Consider the following 23,808-nt stretch of genomic DNA (forward strand, 5'->3'; position numbering starts at 1 on the left):
GATTCTCATGTTGTTTACTTGTGTTTGTGTGTGAAAACCTTGTGTCGCCCTCTGTGGTCCACCAGTGCTCCATTAATGTATGTCCTGTTTGTACCGACAGTAGCCATAACTCAATGTATGTTTGAAGCACAGCGGCTACAATATTAGCACCGCCTTTAGCCGATTGGTCCGGACTCCATTCAGAAAACAAGCACTTTAGGCCTTCATTTATCTGCATTATTATGTAGTTATTTCAACCTCCTTTTTGCAATTAACTGACAGCAAAATGTGTTTATTTTGGTTCCGCGCCGCTGTACGAAGTCAAATGACGTATAGCTCACTAGTTACAGTTAATGCAGCTTGAAATCCGTTTTTTGATTTTCAAAATGTCTGGGACTTGCCGGACGTGTTTGAATGCACCAATAGTGGTTGTTTCCTGCCGTGGCTGATAAAACATTTGGTGTCACCCCCCCCTCCCCCACCCCCCCGAGTGTACAATTGTTTTGGGAGAGAATGGGTGAGCAATAGGCTCACCTCAATGTGATTTCTCCTCTTACACCTGCGTGTGAGTCATCGTCGCGGTCACATCGGCTCTTAACCTGCAGACCCGCGAGGACGCGGGAGGGGCAGCGCGTCCCCCGCCAGCCCGCTAATTCACTAACGTATTCCTGCTACGTCCTCAGCCTCCACCTCCGCCTGTCTGAAGCTGGAAACTGAACATTACCACTGGGGCCTGAGGACGTTAAATCCCAGCTCCAGAGCACGGAGGGGGGGAGGTGAGGAGGAGGAGGGAGGGGAGGCGGCTGTCTCTGATGTTATTTAATCTTGCCGGCCAGGGAGGGAGCCAGTCAGCATACCCCTGATGCACGCTATCAACCTCTGATGACCAGTGAGGGGGAGGGAGGGTGGGGGGGGGATGGGAGCGCCTCAGGCGCCACGCCGCCGTCGAAGCGGCGCCCTTCAAGTCATCTCCCCGGGCCGGTCGTAACCGGTCGCCAGCTTAATTTTGATGGCGTGCGTGCTCATTCGGGGGGGAGGGGGGCAGAAGAAGTCGGGCCCGCATGATTTCCTCCTCCGCTCCTTCTCCCTTTGCAGCATCGAGGCCCCTCCCCACCTCCGGCTGCCGCTCAAAGTGTGCCTCTGTCCTCTGTTTCCCTGCCACCGCCTCCCTCCCCATCCTACCATAACCGCTCCCCCCCCCCCCCCCCCCCTCCCCACACACCCGGCAATCGCTCAGTTGCTCGAGCTATCTCAGGAGCCTGTCTTGCTTCAGCACCCCGCCCACCACCGCACTCCTTTTCTGCCCCCACCCAAGAGCATTCCGGCATGACAAACCACATGGGATTTCACTAGTCCTTTAAAGTCTGCTGCCTCTGGGAACCACTCTTCTCCGTGCAGCATCTTAGTATTCAAGGGATGCGTGACTGGGGAGGTAACCGATGCTGCTACTTTCCGCCGTCTCCTCCTGGTTGTTATTTCTGTTAATGCTTTGCAATATGATTCCCCCCCCACCCCCCCAACCCCTATCAAGTGATCATAATTGATCGCAGATTTTTCCTTTTATTTACATTGGCAGCTTGTTTTTCCTCTCATTGGTAATCCCACCTTATAAAACATTCATTGTCAAGCTGTCTTTTACAGAAGTCTTTTTTTTTTTATTTTAACACATAAAAGCATCACGACAACAATATACAAATTTTTAGTAATCTTTGAAACCAAAACACATTTACACATGCAACAATAGGGTTTAAGACAATGAGTAACTTATTGAATCATTTAGTTTTTGGAATGTGTGAAACGTCCAGACTATTTCTTAGCTCCAGAACAACATCTGATAGGTCAAATATGTATAGTGTACTGGAATTCATTCTAAATTTGAATGTTTTCAACATAACATACAGTTCTTTTACTGGCATTACTCTCTATCTTTTAAACAGTTACAACCTTTCATGAAAGAAGAAAAAGAATGGAGTCTGATGTTCTTTGAGAATAAGACCTGCAGGCAGCGGTCTGACTCATAATCACCGGGTGCTGTGTAAAAATCGAATGGCGCCCAATTGGATCTTTAAAGGAGTGCAACTCGTCACACAAGACAATGTGCCCTGTTCTGCGGCGAGTCCTCTCGACTGAGGAAACATGTCAACTAGTCCGTCACCCGCGTCGGCGTCCTCGGCGAGGCCCTCCGCGGCGCCAGGGACGGCCTTAACAGCAGCGCCGCATTCAAGACATGGTTTTCAGAGGAAATGAAACACATAACTAGAAGATGACTCGGTTTGATGATAAATAATTCAAGTCGAAAGAAGTTAAAGGGTGAGGAATAATCAACAGAATAGATTATTGCTCCAGAGTGGTTTGTGTTTGTCATGTCATCAATCCATGTGGCCTCTCGGGTGGGACGGAATCCGAATGATTGTATGATTGTCTGTTTGAGTCCTTTACATAGGATTGGCTGTAAACCTACAGCCACAACACTGAAAACACATTTATAGACACCAAAAATATACATTATGATACTGTCAAAAGGTACATTAATTACACAGAAAAGGAAAATTACAGAGTCAAAACCACACCATTATGTTTTCATTTATCTTTTTGTCCATCCACTTTTCTTCTCCTGGTCCTCCCAAAATGTGTTTTTGGGGCGCGTTGGGGCTCTGTGGTCCCATCAAGCGCTCCCGGGCAGAGAGTCAAGAGTCCCACCTCCCCTCCTGCGGCTGGATGGGGCTCGCCACGGCTCGCCACGGGCCGCCACTCTAAAAGAACCACCGGAAAGCTTCCCCGCTGCTGACGGGCGTCCTCTGCGGGAGACAAAAACGTGAAGGACACAATTTAATTTTCCACTTTTCAAGGTCCTGCCACGGTTGTGTGCGGGCAAATAAAACCATTTTAAGAAAAGCATACGCACATTTCGGGGGAAATGACAGAAATTTGCAAGCCAATAATCAATAGCGTTGGAATCGGAAACCAGGGAAACGCTCATTTGAAGCGGCAGAGACATTACGAACACTCCAAGCCCACCCACCGAACCAAGTATTTCATCAAAGAGCCAGCCAAGGTGATTACATCCACGTCCCACCCGCACCCAAATAATCATTACGCCGGGTAAAATATTCAATACAAATTCCCGAGAAGCAACAATGAGGCATTTAATTACTGCGAGCTCGAGCCGCAGTGAGGGGGAACAGTGCATCATTTCAATTTGAGGCCGCGCCAGCAGCCGCCCCTCCTCCCCTCCTCCTCCCCTCCTCTTCCTCATCCTCCCCCCCCCCAAAAAAACCCTCTCTGTGGCAGAGTGACAGCCTCTCCTTTCCCAAACTCATTTGGAAGTCAAAGACATAAAATACAAAAGTCCCCCACCAATCCCCATGACCAATTAGCACATTTTTTGATTATTATTGTTTCTTTTTTTTTTTACGGTGTTGACAGGGGGAGGAAATAGTGCATAATCACAACCAAAATCATTTTATTCTGAGTGCAGATTTCACATCCTAATACAAAGTGTCATCTGTGGCTCCTTAAAGGCATGCTGATGAGAGGCTTATACAGATGTGGACATTGCTTCCATTATTTAGCATTGTCCTAGATCAGCTTTCAGGGGGATCCATATATGACCGTGTTATGTATCAACGCCATCAATATCATGTCGGTTCACTGAATTATTTGACGCATTTGCAATAAACACTTGAGTTATACAGCGTGAGCTGGTGTGAGGAGATCAGTCTTATGTATAAAATGCATCACAGTAGAATGACGCCATTATTCAATTAGTTGATTGGCAGAAAATGTATGTCGACATTTTTCGCTGAGAAACAAAATAGCACAGATCTGCTGATCACAGCTTCTCTCAAACGCAAATACGTGGTGCCTTTTTGGTAGCGTGTGTGGTCTTATATCAAAATCTCAGCCTCTCAGTAAATGCGCGGCGCGCGCTGCATAATAAATGAGCGCCATTCGAGCCGTGACACTTTTTTTTTTTTACATTTGATTTGAAGCTTTTAGGAGATGCAGGGGGCCGTGCAGCTAACACATTCACAAATAGCCTTTTAGCTGTCTGAGATCTCCAATTCAAACAATGGCTAAAATTCAGTGCCTGTGTTTATTAAAACCCTTGAGCAAAAAAAAAAAGAATGAGCCCCAATACACATTAGCTGTGAGGTCCATCTACACCAGTGAGCAGTCGCTAGGTAAAGAACAGCACGGGAAGTCAACGTGATTTTTAGGACATCCCTCCTAATCCCCGAAGGGAGGGAACCTAAACTCTGCACGGAGACAGGTGCGGGAACCCATGTGTGCACTGTAGCAACCATTTACCATTTTTCACACCACATTAAGCAGTTGCTATTATCCTTCCAAGTGAATAATGGAGAGACCCGGAACAGCAGGATACCATCATCACCAATTTAAAGCCCCGAAACGAAACAAACGTGTTTTTAAGGGTCAAGGCGCTCGCACACATCTCACATTGTCTTTTTTTTTTGCTTAATTGCAATGACGCCTGCCCCCTTGTTATGTCAGCGTAGGGCTATTAATTCGGTTTTCTTGTTTTGGGGAAGAATTCTCAGTACATTTCAATATAATTATGTGGATTTGAAGATGGCTACGTTGTGAGTTTTCTAATCCCGCTAACCCCCCCCCCAAAAAACATGGAGCGGAATAGGTCTATTGATACATTGGAATGTTTGTTGTGCTCCCTTGTGGTTAACATGGGTGTCCTGCATGGGTGTCCTGTTGATTGAAGTGGACAAAATAATAGAAACACCTTACTGTATCACTTGATGCCATTCAGAAGCATCATAAAATGGCCGGGAATTGGAACCAACGCCAAGCTAGGCTGCACGCATGGCCCGCTGTTTTAACAAGGCTTTAACAAGGCTAGCACTATACAACGACAAACCAAATACAGGTAAAAGGTGCTACAGGCCCGACACAAAAAGACACAAAGCCCGGAAGACTATGAGACTAATCTGCAGTCAAAGCCCAACAAACACAGTGCATGAAAAGTGTGAGGTCTTTTGGGACCGTCGGCGCGTGGCGAGCTGACAACAGGCCCATCGAAAGGCTCCCGCTCTTGGATGTTGCACATTTAAGGCAGGAGAGAGCGACATGTAGAGCATTATTCACAGGCCTTATGGATATGGGGGTGCACATCGTCATCGGATAGGGGTCACTTTAAGCCTCCCCTCGGTGTAGAACGTTGACGACACTTTGAGCGGTTGAGGCGCAGAGGCGAGAAAAAGGGGGGAGGTGTTTATCTGGATCCATATTCTCACATTGATCAGTCCCCGGTGGAAGTGCGGCTTGCCAGAGACAATAATGGTCCCGATCTGTGCACTCGGCATGTCTCTGTTTTGTTAAGTTCCCGCGTTATCGATCCGGTGGGGGCTTCTGAGTGCTGCTTGGATTCACTCCCGGGGCCTCCCCCGCCTCAGCACAGCGCAGTGACCGGGCACAAAGAAGGCTCAATTAGCACAGCTCCGCGTTCTCTGCTTCCCCCCCCCCCCCTCCCACCCCACCCCACCCCCCCGCCGGCATGCACCTTGAAAATCACTCCGTCAACCGCCAGGGAGACTTGAAAAAAAAAAAAAAACGAGAATACAGAAACAACGGGGGAGGAAGGGAGAGACACAGAGGGATGAAAAGATATAAAAGGGAGACTGGGGGAAAAAACAACCTGGGAGGGAAAGGTTGGGGCGGAGGTAAGGGTTGATAGTGGTACACCAGGGACACGGCGAGCGGCGCCAAGGTTTCACCTCACATCAAGACGCCGCGGCAGCGGCTCAGCCTCACGTCAGCGCCGCTGCCTCTGCAGCAGAGCATACATAACAACCTGGCTACAGCGGCACACCGGGGGAAAGACAATTTCCCGCTCTGGCAATGACTGCACACGACCGAGTGCTGAACTGACTGGAGGAGGAGGAGGAGGAGGAGGAGGAGGAGGAGGAGGAAGAGATTTCTCCAGACCTCAAATTAACCCCACCACACCAGCACAGGAGGCAGAGCGTTCTAAGTGTCTGCCGGTGGCTCTCTGCGATAACGGCGCAGTAAAACCGACGTGGTGGAATAATTCTCTGCTGATTCCCGGGGAGGCGGCGTGAGGTCTCGGGGGGGCGGGGGGGGGGGAGGGGGGCGGGTGCCCCGCTGATCCTAACTGAGCCTGGCAGGTGCGGGTCGATGCTGGAGCCACGTCGCGTGCCTGACGGGGAGGCGCGGCGGGGAGCAGGGACGTCGAAATGAGGAGCGAGACCCCGACCCCCCCCCCGGAAAGAAATCGCGACAGCAGCTTCTGCGAACGCCCAGCTTTTGACCCCCGAGGCGCCGCGGCCCCCCCCCCCCCCCCCCCGTTCACGCGACCACAATCTCAAACCAGAGCCGCGGTTAAGGCCAATCTCCCCCCCCCCCCTATCTTCCCTGGCGCAAAATAGTTACGGATGAACAGTCCCCAAGCCCCTCCCCCCACACCCCCCCCCCATCCTGCCTCCCCCCCCCCCCCCCGCCCTGGCTCTCTCTCCTTTTCCTCCCCCGCAGCCTTGGCGTCACACCGAGCCGCGGCCAGAGATAAACCACTCAGGGCGATGAGGATGATAATGGCAGACGCCGCAGCGCCTCAAAATTCAATCAGCGGCGGGACGTCAAGGCGGATGAGTGTAAAAGTGAAATATGCTCGCCGGCGTGTGTTAAAAGACGCCGCACAGGGCTCTGAGGAACAACAACGATGGCGATGAAGAGGACGATGAGGGGAAAATGCAGAGAGGGGAAGAGGAGGGAAAAAAAAAAAGAACAAGAAAGGGAGAGAAAATGAAAATAATGTGTCTCTACTGCTCTGCTTCCCGGCAGAATCCCTGTGGCATTCTGAGCGGCCCCACTTTAACCACAGACTGTGAATAAATTACCCTTTTGAACTCGGGGTGATTGCAAATGTGCCCCGGTTTCTCTTGAGACGTGTCTGGCACTAACCCCTCAGCTCTGTGCTTCCAGCCAGCCTTGTCACAGAAGCCTCTCCCCACCAACACACACACACACACACACACACAGACACACAGACAGACTCAAAGCACAGACCCACACAAGCATGCGTAACATCATAAAACTTTTAATTCTCCGTAATTGGGGATGGACTTGCCTTCTAAACCTTTTCTCTTTCTGTCCAGGAACCCTCAAGAATAATACACAGTGTTCGAAGTGAGAAAGTATCCTGGGAAAGATGTGTACAGATGAAACCGAAAAAGGTAGAAGGAAGGAAGGAAGGAAGGAAGGAAGGAAGGAAGGAAGCAAGGCGGTGGCAGGTTGAACAGCAGTGCTCATTATAGCACGTGGCCCTCACATTACCCAGACTATTCCCATTATTTATTAACTTACGGACGGGAAACCAGGCCACGTATCGTGACCACAAATCCTCGGATGCCGCACTGACAGGCTGCAAGCAGAATATATGTAAATTTGAAAAAAAAAAACACCCTCCCTCCTCTCTGACACACAAGCCGCTTGCCCTAGCCGCTTACTCCTTTTTAAAAAATAATTAAAATGTTAACACAGAGTAAAAAACCCAGGTAGGCCAGTTAGTTTTCTACCTTTGCCACCAGGACTCTGGGAGCCAGTGGAACATTCCGGCCGATCTCCAGGTCTAAGGAAGGGGGAGAGGGGGAGTTTCGGGGGGGTTGCAGCGGTGCAGTCGGCCTTTACTGATGTGTTATATATTGCCTGTCACTTTATTCTGCCGGAATATTGGGGCGTAGCCAAGCTCAAACCTGGAAGGTATAGCAATCCATCACCTGCGCCGTTACAGGCGTCGGAGGTGTGGGGGGGGGGGGGGTTGAAATCTCATCTCGTCGCTTGTAACCAATATTCCAGCCACCCAATGCCGTTTATAAAGGGTACCCCTCCAAGGCCGCCATCACGGACGGACCACTCATCTCGTCATCCAGTCCTGCATCGCAACACCGTAACGCACCTTGACTTGCACCTTGATGTCTGACATTCATCACCAGAATCACCAATAACGTTCATCTGGTGATGATCAGCAAGGAATGCTGACTACGCAAAGCACGGTTAATATTATAGCTCAGTGAACGCTTTCATAGGTCCGTTTCCCCATTAAGTGTATTTTGAGTACAATAATACAGGCAACAAAAAAAAATGCCATTTGATCTTTGTACTGGTCCTGCAACAATTAAACACGTTCCCATTACTCTCAGTTAGCTCAGATTATAACTCGCAGATAATGATAATAGATAATAATGAATCAAATTTTAAACAAGATGGATCAAAATCGATTGAGATTGTTGGTTATTTTGTTCGTTAGTTATATATATATATATAAATGTTTCTTACAATAGTAACAGATATTTATCTTGTTTTATTTATCTTGGATCCATCTCATCCTCACTTCAGAAATGGCCAAAGGCCACGAACGCCCAGTCATTACATATGGTACACTCATTTATCACATGTGCCATATAAGACAAACTTGTGATTAACCATATGACGATGACAATAATGATAATGATTTCAATGAAAGACTAAGTGTGTGATCTTAAGTATTCAGCATTAATCAAGTGTTTTTTTTTTATCATTTCACTCCCTGAGGAATCAAGGTGAGCGAAGAATAACTGGCCCATAAAAAAACAAGGCTGATGCTTCATTTTCAGATTACTGCCGACCCTAGACATTTAACAGCCGATTTTTTTATGCTCATATTCTGTACAGATTATTGCCGTATTAAATTATCCTCGGAGGTCTTTAAATCTGAGATATCACCAAATTGAGTTGAATGCCCTCAGCCATTTCTTTAAACGTATTTTTCCTCTAAATAGCAAATGTATGGAGATAACCGGCCGCTTCCATATGCTCTAGACTCTGTGCACACAAACAAAGAACTGAGCACACCAGGGTCGTGATGCCATTCCAAAACTCCAACTATAATCTTTTAATATAAGGCACAGCCTTGCCCCAGGCGTCCACGCAAGCAAATCAAGCTAAGTGTATTGCGGATGTTTGTGAGTAATGAGGAATTTTTGAGTTTTTTTTTTTTTTTTTTTTTTTTTTTTTTTGCTGACTCTGCACGGTTGAAGTGGGGATAGAGGGGAGGGGGACGTATGATGGTGTGCTTAAGAGCTGTGCCAGGGAGAGGCGGTCACAGGGGGGAGATTAGGCTGAGGGGCAGCGAAGGAAATCCAAATCCATCTCCATCTCAGAAACATCCTAAAGCAGATTACTTACTTCAGTGGGAGAGGAGGAGAGGGAGAAAAGAGAGCGAGGAGCAGAGGAGCGTGAGACGGATGAGGGAGCAGAGGGAGAGGCAGAGAGAGAGAGGGAGAGAGCAATTAGCATAGATGCAATTCTGGCACAGTCCTCTGACTTGATATTTGACCTTCTGCAAGAGTCTTGCCAAATATCAGCTGAGAAGCGCAGACGGACCATATGGCAAAGTGCTGCTGGAGGCTGAGTGCAGTGTGACTCTGAGCCTCCGTATGCTAATGGTGGAATGTAATTACAATGCGGTATTCCTGTAGGACGTATATATTTTTGCTGGCCCCTTCCGAAGGAGTGGGTTTGCAGCGGGGCGGCTCGGTGGCTCCAGGAAATACACGGCGCCGAGGGAGCCGTCGAGTGGACGGGGAAATGGAAGCCGCCCAGTGAAACTGGGGCAGCACTGCAATGTGTCCCTTTAGGACCACGTCGGCGTTGATAGGAGACGTCCAACGGTTGACTTGCTTCCCCGCTGGACACGCCCCCCCCCCCTCCCCCCTACCCCTCCCATCAGTGATGTCACAGCAAACGTCGGCTATCAGCTGTCTAACACCTGCTAAGCCAGAAGAGCTGGATTTGGGGAGACAGATAAACCCCCGAGCAACAAGGTCAGCTGCTGCAATGGAGCGGGGAATACTGGCTTATTAAGTATGCATCCTGGCTGCCTGATAGGTTTTTAATTAGATGTTCAGCATTGAGGTTAATGCCATCATCTTTGACTATGACGATGTATCAGCATCCACAGGTAGTATCTACATACAGGCGCACAACAGGAAGACATAATTGGGCGTTAACTGGGGATGAAATACAAATATTTGGGCAGCATTGCCTCCATTAGACGGATATTCTGAGTCAAGGATCGGCAAAGCCCCTGCACCTAGGACGCACAATACAAGCTCACGCGGTGCATCGCTTTCTGCCGCTGGAACTGGGCTTTGCCGCTTCCGTTTAACATGCATGGCGAAACCGCCCCCACACACACACACACGCACGCGGGCGGAATGCCGAGCCGACCCCCGTAGGCAGCACCCTCGGGTCAGAGGCCGCCGCCTGTAGCCGCCGGGATCGCCTAACCACCGCTGAGTACAGCGGCGATGTCGTCCATTTCAATTATCTTTACCTAAGTGGCCCCAGTCCAAGTGAGGCCATTTTTACCATCAGCTGCTACGTAGCCGACTGTCCTCTGGGACCGAGGACGCGGCATGCGGGGGGGGACTTTCGGAGGAGCTTTCAGGGGCCGCTGGGATTTCAGAGTGGGGTGGGGGGGGAGGAGGAGGAGAAGAAGAAGAAAAAAAAGAAGGAATTGCAGCAGCGAGGTCAATTGAGCTCCGAGAAGGCGAAATCAGAGCAGCGCGGGCGGGTTAGAGGGGGCTGCGGTTGCAGGGTGGGAGCGCGGAATGAAGGGGTGAGATGAGCAGGACACGCGTTTTGAGTGTGTAGATACCTGAGGGATCTGGTATGGAAATCCCCAATTTCTCAGCCAAGTCTCAGCCCTTTGAACAGCGCAAGACGTCAGCAGGCACGGCGTGAAGCCATGTGGGTGTAACGAAGCGAGGCCTAAGCGAGGCAACATGCTGCCAGTTCTCTGAAATGTTAAATTGAAATGCAAAGTAGGAGCAGGCCTTCTTGTTTTGAGCAGATTTTTCAGCATCTGTGTGGGAGCCCTTAAACTCCGAAGGTCTATACACAGAGTTCTGCATATTTACTGTAAATCAACATAATATTTAGGTTAGGATTTGAAAATACAAACAGCGAGAAGTTGAATGTTTTATTGCGCTCTCATATTGGAGACTTGGGTCGAACCAATCTGTCCATCAAATTCAGTAACAAAAATGTTGGATCTTTTTACCTGTTGTATACAACACCTTTAGCGCTACGCTAATTAAAATACAGATTGTTATAAGCAACCACTGCTGACATTGACGCAACGTGACGCATGTTACTCTTGGCAATCACCAACGGGAAAATAATCAGGATACAAGGATCACCACGAGGGAGGGTCGCAGTGGGAGGGGCTATTTCAGGAGCCTCCATCGACAGGGTTTGTAGACCCACAGCGGGGTAGCATCTCTTTGGCTTGGACAAACGTGAAACTTTCTGGATTGGATTGAAATGAAAATAGGATGAAGAAAAGAAAAAACGAAAAAGGAAAGAAAAAAAAACACGAGCGAGAGGTCACGGATGAATGTGGGCGAAGAGACCGAAGAAGAAACGGCGCACGCCTCTCCTCATTAGCAGCGGTGCGGAGCCCTTGAGCAGCGCCCTTAACCCCCGGCTGCTCCCGCGGAGCCGCTCGGCGGCCGGCAGGTCACGCTGTGGCTGCACTGGGCGGCTTCCAGGAGCCACTGCGTGCAGTTGGGGAGGTGTCTCCTGCCCAGGCATCAAACTTCACCCGAATAAATAACAGTCGAAGGAAAAGAATTCAGGTCCCAAGGTGACGCCGAGGGTCGCAAGGTGATTCAAAGGAGTGGAAAGCAGTAAAAACAGAATCCTGCTGCATAATTATGATATTTTATGTAAACCTTTTCAAATAACAGGACTATTTCAATGGAGCAAAAAAGTGCCGAAAGAGTATCGCTGACGTCTTTGTTTGTTTTTTTTCTCTTCAAAGCAGCAGTTATTATACATTAATTTGGCTGTTTTATTCACGTATGTAGACTACGTACGTCAATGCTCGGGGTGGTGCATTGCACGGTGAGACCTACAGGTACCCATAAACCCACTCTCTGCTTTGGTTTGGGGAGACGTTTGTCTTTGTCACGAGGAGAAGCCTTATTCCAAGAGGCCAAAAAGGCAAAAAACACTCCTCTAATGCATTTATACTTCATTTAAAAATACATGGCTGTGTTGAAAGGAAGTCTTAATATGGATTGTATTTAGTTTAGTGTATATACACATGCGTAGTCAGCTCTTTGGGGGAGGGGGGGATCAAGGATTAAAATCATTGAGGAAACTAATAGATCACTTGCAGCAAAAACAAGGAATTACACAGGAAGGCTACAGGTTAAACGCGACAGAGACAAAAATAAGTGAGATATCGTCGGGGGAAAGCCAGTAATATGCTAAAGGCAGCATTAAGACGGAGCTAATCCGGGCAAACCCCCCCCCCCCCCCCCCGAACCACCACCACGCGCTCTGACATTCCAGCTCGCAAATTGAAATCATTCCTCTCCCGAACAGACGGACCCACGGAGGAGTGACCACAAACGGCTCGATGGTTTATCGGCGGCGCGGGACAAAGCGAGGAAAACATCCACCTGATGTCATCAACTGGTGCATCATAAATCCTATCTCTCGCCTGGGGTGGGGGGGGCACAGACTGACTTCACGCCTCTGTGACACTCTAACCCCAGGGTTTCTATCAACAACAAAAAAAAGAAGAAAAAGAAAAAAAACTTGAAATATCTTTCTGGGCATGGTGTCAGATGCTCGCCATGAAATATTCATGATGTGAGAGCCGAGCCACAATAGAGGAGGTGGCAGCATGCGAGGATTTGACTTGCAGAAGCTGAGACGCTTAAACCACATTGACCGATTCCGCCCATCACCAGTTGTCACTCACAAATTCACTTTCACGCCAGTTTTCTTGGATGGATGGATGACACAAAGCCATCTGTCACTTACCGCCTTTTAACCTATAGATATGAACTCATTAGTCTGCAGACGGGCAATTTTATCGCCCTGTATATTTCCTTTCAGCGGTTTGGCAAATATAATGAGGTTAACAAAGATCGGAGTTGTCTCTTGCTTTTGCAGCTCTGGTGTAGCTGTACGGATGAGGTTTTTCTATGAGTACACAAACTATACACAAACACTGTATATAGATATGCGCCATATATAGAAAGATATTAGGAGCGGCTGCCAAGATTCTTTTTATTTTATATTTTTTTAAAGCGCACTTCTGATCCAAACATAAACAAAGCAAGGACGTGAGCCAGAGCATTTCATGAAGCTACATGAAGATACAGGATGCAACTAATCCAAAATCATTCATGCTTTCTGCCTCACGCTGAATCCATATTCGAAATATATATATATATATATATATATATATATATCCATGTTCGATAAACAATATTTTTGGTATCTTTAAATGTCTAATACCGAAATTGTTTAGCAATACAGAATATGTTCAATCCATAGTACACATGAGAGTATACTTAATAATTTAGTCAAACAATCAACTATTTTGGAGCTGCAGTTCTTCATGATTCTTTCCATGACACCTTTTTTTTTATACCAGATCTCTATTTGCATTTGCACGAAATCAATCCAAAAGCCGCGACCATGCGATGTGATTGGACGTGGCCCTTGGATTCGCTGGTCTTTTGTCGGTGAATCCGCGCCATCAGCACCAGGCAACAGGAAGCATCATGTCAACCAGACCCAGAGCGAGAAGCACAACATTCTGAGCAGCCAGGAAAATGAAGAGGGGTTTTTTTTCAGAGCGGTTCCTCCTCCACCTTAGAATTAAATACGGTGACTTGATGCCCTCGTAGAAATCAATTCCAGTCTTCTTAATTGCATGCATACATACATGATTGCAGGATGGGGGGGTTAATGCATTAACTTCTCTTAAGTTGATTAAATTCACAACCGGAACGGAACTGATGAAACTACACGACTCGGCTCACTCCGTCCTGTTGAATCCCCAGTTCAGCAGAACGCCGTGAGCTTGTCAACACTTATCAACCTCTCAGTTGTACATACAATTAAAAGAGAAACTATTGGGAGAGCGTGATCTAAAGGTATCAGAACCAGCCATAAACCGAAGAGCAGGTTTGAGCCACAACTGAATGGGAAGGCTATGCGGTTGAAGCATGAATGAAAGATGGTATTTTTTGCTTCTTTACCCTGCAACCAGCTAGAAAGGCATAATGGAGCTCACTTGTATGACGTCACACACACACACACACAGGAACTACTCTGTTAGTTCTTCCTGTCATCTGTTTGTTCATTTATGACCGAGCGGTCATTTATTTTGAGGGTATATTGTGAAACATTAATAAAGAAACATTGCAGTACTGTAGTTGACCACTGGGGGTTGTGTCGATAGGTGCCCTTGTATAAAGGCACCATGGCAGGCTGTATAAGGCCGCTCCCTACATCCCACTGGATATCGAACACTGCTAATAGCAGCCCAGCTGAACAGCATTCGAGGGAAATATTTATTCTGGTGAAATAAGATCACATGATGTTTTTACACTTTTTTAACATACAACAAAATAATTCTGCTATTGTTATATTCTCCGCATTGGAAGGGCATGGTATGCTGGTATACTGACCCGGTATGCTGATTATTCCGCTTGGTTTATTCAGTAGCGTCCTGTGTTTAAGGACATTGTAATACTATCTAAAAGCTAACCGGGTGTCTTACCAAGCCTCGTAGGAAGAGGCAACATGCCTGTTGGAGGCATTTTGTAAATGGACAATAGGGAATACCATGTTCAAGAAGCACTTTTCTGATTGGACTCTTAATGTTTTCACTTGAGTCACTCATTTTGCCACTGGCTTTTGTTGCGCTTTACTCAATTAGGGCAATATTTTTTAATGGAAGGGCTTTGTACAAATTGTTGCATTAGAGCCAAAACACACTAAATGTGCAGGAAATTCAAAAATAAGAACGCATCATTTTTACGGGGAACAAAAACAACTCGTGGCAGCGCTTCCCCTCCCATTTAAACCCCGTGATGCACTCGCCCAAGACTTTTCCCTCGCACTTTTTTTCATACAGGCTCTCAGTAAAGACGAGATACCTTTTAACTTCTCAGCCACCAGTCGCCATCAATAATTGATTCTCCTCTGTTTAAAATTTAAAGTGCCACACATTAACGTCCTCCCGCACCTGCTCTTTCGCGCTGTCCGTCCTCCGCAAGGCTGCTTTCCACCCCCCCCTCCCCCCCTCCCTCTCTCCCCCCTCTCCGCCTCTCCCCCTCTCCTCGCACCATAGTGAAGACAATGGCAATGAGTTTCCTTTCACCGCTGAACCGGGGATGTTAAATCAAACGGGGAGGGTGGAGGGGGGCGGGGGGGGCGGTCGACAGACCACGTAATGTAAGGCCATCGTCCAGACGCCTCCGATTACGCTTTGGCCCTAATTGGTGGCCGTGGCAAAAAGCGATGAATCCTCCCCTGACGGTGCCTCTCGGAGCGCGACAACGCCCCCCCCCCCCCCCCCCCCCGGAGGACATCTCCTCGGCGCAAATGGAAGCTGACAGAAAATCCACACGGCACGACCGATCTAGGGGGAAAAAGGGCATGACAATGAGCAAAGGGGCGCCGCGCTCTCAAGCGGCCGGGGGTAGCTTGCAGGGAGGACGTGTATAATTAAGCGGTGTGCGTTGTGGTTCAGATGGCAAAGTCCTATTGTCTTGACAGGAGCTTAAGGTTGCCCTTTAGCTTGAGACGCGCGGCGGCGAACAGCCTCGTTTTTTCTTTCTTTTTCTTTTTTTTCTTTTTAATGTCCCGCACTCCCCCAGACCCCTGCGACCAAATTAATCTGCAGTTTTAAAGCTTGAATAAATCCAGTGAGTTGGAGATCTGCAGATCTTACGGCTCCCTCCGGCTTTTCCCTTTTTTAAATTTTATTATTATTTCAATACCCCCCCCCTCGTCTCCTCTGCCCACCGAGATTGGCTGGCAGCACTCTTGTGTTATCTCCAGGGAGGCAAAGGTTGGGGGAGCGGGGAGGGGGAAGGGGGGGTGAAGGCCACAGATTTGTCCTTATCTATTCTGAGCACACCTAAAACAAATTAGACCTGGCGGCCATTGCTTATTTGGCGCCCGTGCTCTCATTAAGGCGCTGAATCCGAGCTATTTCTCCGCAAGCTCCCGCTTCCTGCCATTTTGGGCCCTGTCTTTTATCACAATAGCAAAGGTTCCTAGGCAGCCGTGCCACCTTTTCATCTCACCCATTTCATGTAGACAACAACGGCGCACAAAGAGCGTGGGGGGGGGGGAGGGAGAGAGAGCGAGAGAGAGAGACTTTCACTGCGATGCTGTTTTCTTGCTCAAGGCTTGACGCTGGCCTTTGGCATTTGTTTATTGAAAGGAGGAAGCTGTTCAATTAGAATTTTGTTCTCTTGCTTTTTCCACATCCTTTTATGGTAATCATCAAACCAAAGCCTCGTTGGATGTTGTTATTTCACGCATTTTGTCTGGTCTTTAGTTAATATGAACGTCGAAAGCGGAGGGGCTGCTGAAGTCCTGCTGTCCGCGTCGTATGGTGAACAAAGGCTGATTTCTGACCATCTTTATGTCAAATTGTATAGTCAAGGAGGTTGTGGTTTGAGGCGCCTGTCTCAAACGGTAACCTTGGAAGACCCAACGGAGATCAATAAGAACAAAAAATATTTTCAGTATTTTTGGAGTATTTTCTTGAAGCTCTTCAGGAACACAACCGTTATCCTTCAAACGGAACAATCTGAGAACGCAAGTGTGTGCTTGTGGGTGACGGTCACACCGAGGCCTTGACTGGGAGGACGGGCCACAGCGAGACAGCTCGTCACTTTAAAATGGACCATGGGAATTTTAGTGCCAAAATGGCATTCAGAAATTTTACATTTACTGAAATTAAGAAAAAGGCTACAGCCGTTTTCCGCGGATCTCTCCTCAGAAATAACCAAAGCCGAGGTAAACAGGTGAGGTAAACAGAGCTGGGTTCAACCCAGTTGTGAGTTTTATTGCATTTGAAAGTTAATGAAGGACCTTTGAGCCATAGGAGCTCAAGCTAAGCAAAGGTAACTGCTCGGGAAATGTTAGGTTAGATGAGATTCCTCTGCCAGACTAATCCTTCCTGGAGCCTCGGAGCGGCACGCAGACGGAGAGGGAGAGAGAGGGAGGGAGGGAGAGAGAGAGAGCAGGATCTGCTGCAGAACAGCACAGCAGTGACACGGGGCAATTCTCCAGGGCCTTGCATTAGCGCGCTAAATTAAAGGGGGTATTAGATTAAATTGGCTCTCCGATTTCAGGGGTGTGAGTAAAATTCTGATTTGCATTTTCCACCGCTGCTTAAGATATAATTAGTTCAGGGTGATTCCCATGTGGAAAACACTGACAGCCAAATCTAACTGGCTGCCAGCAGCTTATCGTCTCTTCCGAGGCAAAAGGTGCAGTCGGCTCACGTTTGGCGCTTGTGCTGGTGTGTGTGTGTGTGTGTGTGTGTGTGTGTGTGTGTGTGTGTGTGTGTGTGTGTGAGAGAGAGAGAGAGAGAGAGAAAGCGTACAAGTCGCCGTTCACATGTGATTTAGCTGTAAATTCTCCTCCTCTGACTCCAGCAGCCCTCCCCTCCCACTTTGAACGCCGCTCAGCCGTCAGCGCCACCAACAACGTGCAAAGTGAGCGGGGAAGGAGATGTTTGCTTGTGGCGAGGAGCGCAAACTTCACACCTCTCGGGTCGCCTTTAAAGTGGAAGCCGGTTTCCGTAGCACAAGTTGTGCCTGTAATTACGGATGCAGAGTCAAAAATAACAATTACTCCGGAAGAATTCCATAATACGAATTACTGAAGTCAGCGATGGAGGGGGGGGGGGGGGGGGGGGGGCTTTTTAACAGCGTGTGCGGATTTGTTGGAGGGGGTTTTTCACGCCCGCGGTAATTCTAACCGTCTTTTTTTTAAATGGGTGTTTTCAAACGCCGGGCCTGCCCCGTGCATTGTGAATGTGAGGGCGAGCTTCCTCAACACCTGTTTGGGGGACACCTGTTAGTACACGATACATGGAGTCAACATTAAAACCAGCTCCCCGGATGCCACTTCTACGGTTTACACGTCCAACCTGTGCGTACTTTAGCCTCTCAACCCGCTGCACTACACCACGTGGGGATCCAAGCTGAAAACTTAAAATCATTTGAACAGTGCTTTTTGTGCACAGGGTGTGTTTGGGAGTGAGGAGGTAATATTCCCTCTCCATTTTGCCCCTCGATTTCTGTTTCTCAGTCGCAAAGTGGAAAACCCTTTTGATTTTTGGCCCTCGCCGTCAAAATGATTGAATGTTATTAGGATTTTAATCAGGCATACTAGCCGCCGTCAAACCCGCAAACGCGTCGACAGAAGTCCTCCATGCAGCACTAGAGGACGTGAGACATAAATTATGAGAATCCTATGAATAAATGATAATATGTTATGTCACAGCACTACTGGGTCAGGAGCATTTGCATGCAGGTAGAATCTCGATCGACTCCCGAGTCCTTCTATCATTTCCTGATCACCCAAAAGCAGCCGGCACAGGTTATGTCACGCTTTAAAACATGCGGAAACCACACCTATTCTAATGTATTGCGTAGTTATGAACAATAATCCCACAATCTGATGGCACAAATGCGTAATGAACACACAGAGTATCTCTCGTGAGTAGATTAGGTAATATTTTATGATTAACCTCTTTTTCCTCTCTATGTAATCACTTAATTAATTAGCAAAACATCAGGCCCTCAGGTTACATTTGCTGCTGACTCACCCATCCAAGCTCATGTTAAGTCAGTGAGCAAGTGGGGTAAAGAGAACCACATTCATAACTTAACATTCGTATTGTGCCTCTGCCAACCAAATGTCAGCTACTAAATGAATCTATTAAAACGAACCCTTTAAAAACCACAGTGCCCTCCGATTGTGTGCTAATGAAGCCTCCTGCTACTTTTCAATTAAGCGGAGATTAATGAGGTTTTTTTTTTCCTCCAGATTCTGCATCCTTCTGCATATGTATCATGATCCATTATGGCCCATAATGACAAAATATAATAAAAAATGATTTCCTTTCAACCCTATTGTATATGCACAATCAATTCACACAGGATTGGAGTTTTGGGTGTTTTCACCCCCCCCCCCCCCCCCCCCCCCCTCACACACACAAAACTTGGGTATGTTTTGAGAAACGCCATCAGCAGCCCTGCCATTACTCTCACCATCTCTTGGTGGTCGGAGGCTGAGGCTTTGTGGGATATTGATTCTCCCCATCCAGAGATGGTTTCCATAATTGGTTAAAATGACCGGGTGCAGAGAGAGGGACGGCTCTCTGCTGAAAACCATTTCCCAGCCCCTGCTTGGAGCAGAGCCAAGCTCGGGGTTGTTCGGATGCGTTCCAGCCCAGCCTGACTGGCAGCAATTAGGGGTGTCTGAGCCAAGCTCAGCTTGCGCTCCACACAAACACCCCTAATTACTGCCAATTAGGCTAGGCGGGTAGGCAGATTTGAGAAGCCGGAGGGGGGGTGGGGGGGGGGGTGTTCAGGCATGGGTGGGCATGGAAACAATTTTCAAGGGCTTAGAACGTGACTGGATGAAAAGGTTAATGCTTTGGAGTGCAAGGGGATAATAACAAAAGAAGGGGAAGCAGAGCCCCGGTTCTCACCTCCAGCGACGAGCCGGGCTTCTTCTTCAACTCCTCGCATTTCCTAAATTTGCAGATCTGGTGGCCCGTTTTGCGGTTCCGACAACTGCTGCAGACACCACAGTTGATTAGCCGCCTGCAGGGCGCACAGACCCCACACCTTTTCCTTTTCTTCTTCGCTGGGTTTCCACTGGATACCGAGGAATTATTCTGTGGGCAGTCTGCCAGATTGGCAATTTGAAACGCACTGTCTGTAACGGCTGCTGAGGCTGCGGGGGAGTGAAGGGCTGTCATGACGATGACCCCGGGAGGTAATGAGATGCCCCCTAAAGCCGGGATAGCGGAAAAAGTTCCAACGCGTTCTGGGAGATTCATTATCTCTGCTTCAGCAGCGCCGCATTTCAGCTTGTTCATGCATTCGCCTGCTAAAGGTCTGCAGTGTTCGGGGGATAAGGTAGAGAGGAAATTATTATTTGCCATTTGCAGCGTCTCTGGCGGCACGCCAGGCTTCCCCGGCCTCTGGGAGTCATTTCTATGCATGCTGGTCCTATTAGGGTTTATTGCCGCTGATTTCCTTCCCCAGAGCATGGCGTTATCGCAGTTCCAAGGGGACATGCCAATTCTGGCGCTGGGGAAAATGGGCGTTGTGATGCGGGCAATCTTGGCAGTCTGCGGGAATGCCCCGTTGTTTTTGTAAAAGTTTGCAAAAGACCGGTACCTTTCCATTTCGGCGTTATAATCCAAAAGCTGGCTTAATCCACCATCCTGAAGAATATCCTTTTGTAAGAGAGACACGTCTGCGTTCTGTCCGGTTTCGATGCAAAGCGCATTGTTTATGTTGGCCATGGCTGAAGGGTGGTTGTCAATGTTCAGGAGAAGGAGAGGGAGCTTACGAACTGGAGCTGGTTACGAACAGTGCGCCACCATCCTGGTTTTATCTTTCCTCCCGTGCTAAAAGTGAAAAAAAAACAGACAAGAATATTTACACATAAAAGAGGCAAACGTTTTCCGTCGAATCAAATTTCATTCCTCTCCTTCAACTTTTCCCTTGAAGATAAAAGCTGAACATTTGAAAAATCTTCAAGCACATTGTTTACGCCCTGCGTTTTCTAATGGAACTCTTGACAATTAGTCAGAACCGATCTTCATGGGGACAATAGCGTGATAGCGGTGACGGACCAACGTGCCGTTATTATAATAGGGAAGTGAATTAGCATGCTTCACAAAGATGCCACGTTTTCAACATTTTTTTTTTTGAAGTCTTGTCAAAGTATTGTTACATATTTTTCAGAAGGTCCAATCAGCTACTTCACAGAATGAATAAATACATACACAATATAGATGAGGCTACGTTCCATCCAAACATAGAACTTGAATATGAAAAAATACCCCTATTTTGAAAAGTTTGGAGCCCCACTAGGACTACCGACACACATCTTTTTACTCTAGGCTTGCAATAAGCTCTTAAAAATAATCTGCTTCAGGTGCCCCGAAGGAACATTCTCTAATATTTCCACATATTTCATCAAAGCCAAAGAAAAGCGGGCCGTCCATGTAAACACGACCCGTAGTCCAGCCTCTTAAGAGCACCCGGTGTTCATTCATGGCCAGTGCGCTTACATTTACTCAATGACAGGACAGATAGCCTCTGGTGAATTTACATCCAGATCATGGACCAGGCCAACGACAGTGTCAGCTGCCTTGGGATGGGATGGGATGGGGATGGGGGGGGGGGGGGGGGGCTGCTCCATTTCCTCTCTCGCTCGCTTCACCAGTGTGGATTTGGTTTCCACAGATAAAAGCCCATTAGACACATCTCCCCCTACTTCCATTACCTTTTTCAGGGCTTTCTCTCTTAATTGCCAAAGCTGATCCATTGCTGGAACACTAAAGCATTTCAAATCACTGCCATGGTGCTACCCAGCAGCTGTCTCCAAAAAAAAAAAAAAAAAAAAGAATAAATATACACACATGCAACTGGAGAGTTTGTACCGGGTGGCGTTATAAAAGTGCTCCGACTACTGAGGTATCTCCTTCTGAACATCTCCAATCCAAAATCCAAATTCTTGCTCGGTATCATCAGAGTGTCCGTGTCAGCATTTCTTTTAAATCATTGTTATTCTTCTTTTCTCCCCCCCCTCTCACCCCCACCACACAAACGTGCACCCCATAGCCTCTTCCAGAGCCTGCAGGTTAAATGGCGACGTGGCGTCCAAAACAACCTGCAGCCAGCAGTAAACAAAACCCTCCTCGGCTTAATGATCATCCCTCCTCAGGGTCATTATTACTTAATCAATTCACCCCTGCAGCGAAATACGCAGCCCAAAGGCAATCAAGTCACGGACATTGATTTTCAGCCTGTAAACAAAGTTTAGAGAGACAGAAATGTTCAATACCTGCTGGAGAGAGACACAAGGGGGGAGGGAGGGAGGGAGAGAGAGAGAAAGAGAGAGAGGTGGAGAGTGCGAGTGTTGTTTGAAGAAAGAAAAGTGAGAAGAAAAAGAGGAAGCCGCATCGAACCATTGTGCCGCCGCGATGCCATTAATTACACTCGGGCTGGTCCGAGGTAGACGTTCCGATCAAAGGTCATGCACAGATAATCCAAAGGGGGGGGGGGGGGGGGCGCGGATAAATGGTGCCAAAAGGAGAAAGAAAAAAAAAACCCGACAAAAACGGGTCTGACATTGACCGGCTCACTTTGCCACACAAGAGACGGATCGGGACGGGGGAAACCGGGGGTAAACGCGTGCAAGGGGACGGGCGAAACATGGACGGACACACACACACACACCACACACACACACACACACACACAGAGCGAGAGGGGGGTGCAGGGGACAGAGAGGGGGGAGAGGGAGCGAGCATCACCTACCAGGTTCCCGTTGCGATGAGCTCCCAAGATGCTACCAGGCTGCGACCGCGTAACGGCACATGACGGCGAAGCGATACGCGGGGGGATAATAACGCGAAAAGATGCGTGAAGACGCACGGGGCTGCCTGGAGGAGAGCGCGCGTGCGTCCGCGTGCGTGTGTGTGTGTGTGCGTGCGTGCGGGTCTGCCCGCGTGTGTGTGTGTTCCGAGCGCTCAAAACAAAAGGAGCATTTTTATCGACTTTCTTGTCACGTTAAAAAAAAAAAAAAAGGTCGCAAAGTGCATAAATAAGCCAAAAGGGTGCCGTAGAAAAAAGGAGAGGGGATTGGGGGGGGAGAATCGAAAAAGGTATATATTTTTCCTCTCCTCTTGATCCGGGGGGCTGTATTGTGTGTCTGCCTGGTCTCTCTGCTCCGTCCGTGTCTCCTGTCGCTGTGTGTGGCTGATTGGTGCTGAGGTGAGGAAGCAGGGATGTGGACACCTACTGATCATTGGCTGGAAATTACTATAGAAACACTCGGGAGGTGGGAGGGATGGATGGCTCAGGGCGCCCTGCAGGGAGGGAAATATCTACGGGGAAATATCTGCGCCTTGCAACCTTTATATGTCTTTTTTTTCCTTCTTCTTCTTCTTCTTCATTTCACCAAATTTATGTTGTTGAATGTGTTTCTTTCATGACGCGGCATTTGGAGAGAATGGAGGGTGTGGGCTGTCATATGTCAGATGCGTCGTTTAATAAGGATTGGGGAAACTTGTCAAATTAATTTGAATGGAGCTGAGCTGTGATTAAGATAAAATGCCTCCGCCGGCATGGACCCCCCCCCCCCCACCATCCCCCTCCTCTCACCCCCCCCTCCTCACCCCCCCCCCCCCCCCCCCGTCCAGCGACAGCCATAATTACTAAGACCTCCGGGATTCATCACCATTATAAATCCCGCCTCCTGGCCACCCATGCCTGCAGCTCCCACAGGCTGACAACACGAGCAGGCAGGGCACATTTATTCCACGAGCCCCCATGATGTGTGACAACGTGCGTTCATTCGCGTTGAAGCCCGTAGGCTTTGATTTGAAATTAAATTATTACAGCGAGCATGCGCGTCACACATTATTTTCCCCGCGTCAGCATTTATCTAAAAAGTGAACGTGGAACCATCACCTCCGTATTAACACGGAGGGAAAATTCACAAAACAGGTTGCAGTGAACTACACTTTGACGATGCATTTCCAGCGTTGGACTGCAATGTTACTTCAAATACTTTTACCATATAAAGGTACAAAGGGGAACAAAAAGAGAATTACAATGTCAAAATCACTTATTGAAACTACTAGGATAGCACTTTTGCTTTTATTATAAATAGTTTCAAATGGATTTATTGATTCACAAGTGATTT

The 23,808-nt window shown here is 48.1% G+C and overlaps 1 protein-coding gene across 1 annotated transcript; it reads right to left on the reverse strand.

Moving 5' to 3' along the window:
• Window positions 1-1,555: 1,555 nt before the first annotated feature.
• Window positions 1,556-23,028, reverse strand: cxxc4 (CXXC finger 4). Its single transcript, XM_037471417.2, has 3 exons — window positions 22,419-23,028; window positions 19,568-20,497; window positions 1,556-2,777 (listed from the first exon to the last, which is right to left on the reverse strand). Exons 2-3 carry the CDS (start codon window positions 20,390-20,392, stop codon window positions 2,733-2,735), a joined length of 870 nt encoding a protein of 289 aa, XP_037327314.1. The 5' UTR covers window positions 20,393-20,497; window positions 22,419-23,028; the 3' UTR covers window positions 1,556-2,732.
• Between the last annotated feature and the right edge of the window lie 780 nt (window positions 23,029-23,808).

This window comes from Pungitius pungitius, chromosome 9 (assembly GCF_949316345.1).
Source record: "Pungitius pungitius chromosome 9, fPunPun2.1, whole genome shotgun sequence".
NCBI classification, from domain to species: Eukaryota; Metazoa; Chordata; class Actinopteri; order Perciformes; family Gasterosteidae; genus Pungitius; species Pungitius pungitius.

What these genes read in the sequence shown, in the direction of transcription:
- cxxc4 (XM_037471417.2), bottom strand. Translation starts at nt 20,392, where the DNA reads ATGGCCAACATAAACAATGCGCTTTGCATCGAAACCGGACAGAACGCA. An exon ending in AGCCCGGCTCGTCGCTGGAG is followed by an intron (nt 2,778 to 19,567) that starts GTGAGAACCGGG and finishes TGTCTCCCGCAG; the next exon opens with AGGACGCCCGTCAGCAGCGG.